Source organism: Hippocampus comes, unplaced genomic scaffold (assembly GCF_001891065.2).
Source record: "Hippocampus comes isolate QL1 unplaced genomic scaffold, H_comes_QL1_v1.1 scaffold159, whole genome shotgun sequence".
Classification (NCBI taxonomy): domain Eukaryota; kingdom Metazoa; phylum Chordata; class Actinopteri; order Syngnathiformes; family Syngnathidae; genus Hippocampus; species Hippocampus comes.
The window spans coordinates 490,221-494,117 of NW_017805742.1; the positions used below are offsets into that span (position 1 = coordinate 490,221).

Here is a 3,897-nt window from a genome sequence, read left to right on the forward strand (position 1 = left end):
GTTGATGGGAGACATTGTACTTTTTTTTCCACGCCCTCACCCACCGCCTCCTATGCTGCACCCCTTCATCGACAACTTCCCCAAGCAATCAAGTAATTGAAATGCCTGTCGTGATTCGACTGCCTTTTGACTTGTAGAGAGAGCTCCCATGTTATATTTGGTCAATAATGGGCTATTGCATGTTCTCACAGCACATGTTAACTTGATTCAGGAAAGAAAAGTTGTTAAATCTCGTGGAAATTGAAGAGGAGTTGTCAGTGGAATGGATGAAAAAAAAAAGATTTTTCATCAAAACTACCTATTGTATCATTCTTTTTAACGTTGATGCCAGGAATCCCAAGTGTCACTGATTGGTCTTCGCCACGCCCCAAAATACGGACAACAACTTTCATGGTGAATTATCTCAAGAATTCAGCACTACATTATTCTGTCTTTGCACCTTTTTTCAACAACCATCTTTAAATATATAGAATGTATTTAGAAAGAAATCTTTGAATTCCCTTCACCGTCTTCAACATTCTTTTGTTTCTTGCCCCCCCTGAGCGTCCATAACGCGCACTGCAGCCCCCAACCCAAACGGGAAGTTGTCATCGAATCGTTCCGTTCGTCTCCTCCATCCCAAGCCCAGCCAGAAACGAAGCCTCGCAGCACCGCGCGACGAGCCGAAAAATAACAGCGACAATGTCGAGTTCCAACAACCTTGTAGCCATGAAAAAGGTCGTGCAGCAGTTGCGCTTCGAGGCGAGCATAAACAGAGTGAAGGTAACGAGCAAATTGGACTGTTTTCCCGGCCGATTGACTTGACCGTTACCTACACTGTGCTAGCATTAGCGTTAGCCTCTCAACAGTTAGCCATTACTCAGCCGGCGTTGGGCGTTGTTTGTCAAAGAAGGGGAAGTTTAGGATTTAACTCTTGTCATGTTCTCGTTGAAGTCAAATATACAACCTCTACTCGAGGTTAATATGATTTTTATTCATTATTTTGGTATCTGAATGAAACTTGGGAGAATTTGCTAAAAACGAAGTGACTCCCAAATCAATTCGTTGTAAAAAAAAATAAAATAAATACCATTTGAATTTGTTGAACACAGTTGACACACTGCAGTATTAGATATTATGAGTTCGATTTAATTGCAAACCAATATTTAATTTAAGCTAAAGCCTTCTGGGTGCCATATACTTTGAAATGGGCGAGTGACGCTTCGTGAAGCAATGTGGCTTTCCTTCAAATTTCGTAGAAACTGATTCTGAGCTTTCTGGCTACAGTGACAGCAACATTACCGACATCTAATTGAAGCGTGAAGTCAAAGCTGCCAATGTCACCAAAGAGTGGTGCATTCACTCACTTTATCTTTAGCAATAAACGTAAAGATAAAGATTGACTTGCGAGATAAATTCATCCTATTATCGCGCTTGTAAATAAAACCGCTCAAATCACTCTTTCCTCTTAGGAAAGAAACCCGCAAATACCATTGGGTTCCAGCCTCTCAGAAGATGCAACATATCTTTTAATAAAAAAAAAAAAGTAGCACTTTTGTTTAGTTAATAAAATACACAGTAGTAACATAATTAGACTGTAATGAATTTAAAATGTTGTGCATCATGGTAAAATCACTGTCTGGCTCCTTCTAGTGTGTGTTGCGCAGTGGCCACTTGAGGGCAGGAAAAGTACATACATACCTATTTTCGTGAGGGCGGTCACAACACAGATGCTAATTGTTATCCCCTCTATGGTATTTAACAAAATGCGTTTGCACTAAGTGAGCTGAATTTCCAAAGTTCAAGTGACATGGGTGTTTTAAACGCACAATGTGTGTAACGGAGTGGGAATAAGCAGCTTTAAGCCTTTTTTTTGGAAGAAGTGTTCACCATCTGCCCTGAGTTTTTTTTCCCCCATTGTTTAAAAAGAGCTACTTTTATCTTCCTACAGGACATTATTAAATTTGTCTTTTTGCTCCCGAGGTGTCCCAAGCAGCTGCGGACCTCCAGCAGTTTTGCATGCAGAACGCCTTGCAAGACCCCTTGCTCACTGGCGTATCATCCAGCACCAACCCATTTAGGCCACAGAAGGTCTGCTCTTTCTTGTGAACTCGCCGCGGTCATTTGGTGAGTGTGCACCTTGACCCACATCACTGTCTTCTTTTGGATCCCAGATCTAATCTCTGCTCCGGATTCCCTTACAGGCGTTTATTTTGATGCTACAGGGAAACGTCGACCTCAACACTGCTCCTCATGCCAAGCCATTAAAACTGCCACGAGGGGGGGGGGGTAGTGTGGATTTTTAATTAATTGTGCCTTTTCTATTCTATTTTAGTCATCACTCTTCTGGACTTTTTTGTATTTAACGAATAAAAACATTCTTTGTTACTCCAAACTCATGATTTCTGTTAATGTATTAATCAGGAATATTTTTATAGTTCTATTTGGACCACAAAGTATCAGAAAAGTAGTAACTATCGCTTCATATTCGTCCGTTCCTGTATCAATTTACATAAACGGGTAACATATTTGACAACTAACATTTCTAAAAGCGATTTGATGTGTTTTTAATTTCCTTTTTATTGTGTTTAATGTCTTCGTAAATAAGTTGAACCCCAGATTCACACTCTTGCCAGATGATGGCGCTGACACATCAGCCAACCGCCTTAGGAGAAGAACGAGTATCACTAGTAGAAGAAGAATTAGACGAAGAACACCGATGCCATCCGTTTGGGGGGGAAAAAATCATAAAAAAGAGGAACACGCTAAAACACGCGCACACACTGGAGCGTTTACGCGAGGAACCGAAGTGCGGTCTGTCGACTGTCGTGCGTCTCCAGGCGGCAGCGTGACAACGAGGGTACCGCAAAAGTCTGCTTTTGACCCGGCCACAATGAAACGCTCTCCCCCGACGCCGGTCGAAGAAATGAATCATGGGACCGCGTTGCTGTGGAAACGACGGTAACCGGTTTCGCTTCACCCAGGATGTTCGTTTACCATAACTAAAAGCTGTTAGTGGAGAGAAAAAAAAACAAGTTCACCTTTGCTGCGTGATAGTCATAGTTTGATGTCTGTAAATAGTTTAATGCTAGTAGCGGCCGATGCTACGGCTCATCTGCCAACGAGTAGCGAGCTAGCATGCTTAAGCTACAGGACTGTCATTACGTACAAAGCATGATGGAGGGCCGGGCGATATGGGCTTGAAATAAAATATTATTACTAATCGTACAAATCTGATTTTGCAAGCGATTTATGTTATTTTAATTAAGAAGCCAATGAGACTTTTTTTTTATTTTTCTTTATTGCTGGACATTCGAAGGGCTATAAAAGTCGCAAATAACAAAAGAAACAAATAACAATCACCAAATCGTTAAACTGGCAACACGGACGGTGCTTTTGTAAACTCTGTTTGGAGATATGTTGTCAGTGGAAGTAGAGCTCATCAAATAGCGACAAAGGATAAATATTTTATTTGCTTGAATTCGATGTTTTTTTTTTTTTAATTTAGGTTGAAACGTTAAACACTGGTATGAGCATTAGGAGTATTTCTTCCTTTTCGATTGGAATTTTCCATCACACTGTGGTGTCTGTTTCTTTGTGGCAAAGTTAGATTCCTGCCCTAGCATGATGTTCCAGGAGGGGTCCATACAGCTTGTGTGCCTCACGGCCAGCAGTGGGGTTCCCCTATTCACAAGGGGGGCCTCCAGGCAACTCCCCTTTTCAATCATTGGGTCCCTGAATGGCGTTCACATGTTCGGAAGTGGACAAGGGGTGACGTTGTCCAGCTGCGAGACCGAGGGCGGCGGGAGAGTGGTGTGGCGAGTTTTCCAGGACAGTGTGATGCTCATCGCTGTGAATGCGAGCCAGCAGGCAGGCCAGGGTGTGGAACGCAGCGGCCAGGGTGGGGGAACAAGCAAA

At 42.4% G+C, this 3,897-nt stretch overlaps 2 protein-coding genes across 2 annotated transcripts in view; both read left to right on the forward strand.

The window, feature by feature from the left end:
- Window positions 1–581: 581 nt before the first annotated feature.
- On the forward strand, window positions 582–2,374 carry LOC109524086 (guanine nucleotide-binding protein G(I)/G(S)/G(O) subunit gamma-5-like). Its single transcript, XM_019883678.1, has 3 exons — window positions 582–762; window positions 1,963–2,106; window positions 2,184–2,374. The coding sequence occupies exons 1-2, from the start codon at window positions 682–684 to the stop codon at window positions 2,086–2,088; spliced, it is 207 nt and encodes a 68-aa protein (XP_019739237.1). The 5' UTR covers window positions 582–681; the 3' UTR covers window positions 2,089–2,106; window positions 2,184–2,374.
- Window positions 2,375–2,707: 333 nt separating this feature from the next.
- The window catches only part of LOC109524067 (alanine aminotransferase 2-like), a 17,032-nt gene continuing 15,842 nt past the window's right edge, over window positions 2,708–3,897 (forward strand). The window contains exon 1 of the mRNA XM_019883641.1: window positions 2,708–2,940. Coding sequence (XP_019739200.1) covers window positions 2,873–2,940 — 68 coding nt within the window. The 5' untranslated portion in view covers window positions 2,708–2,872. The remainder of the gene's footprint in view (window positions 2,941–3,897) is intronic.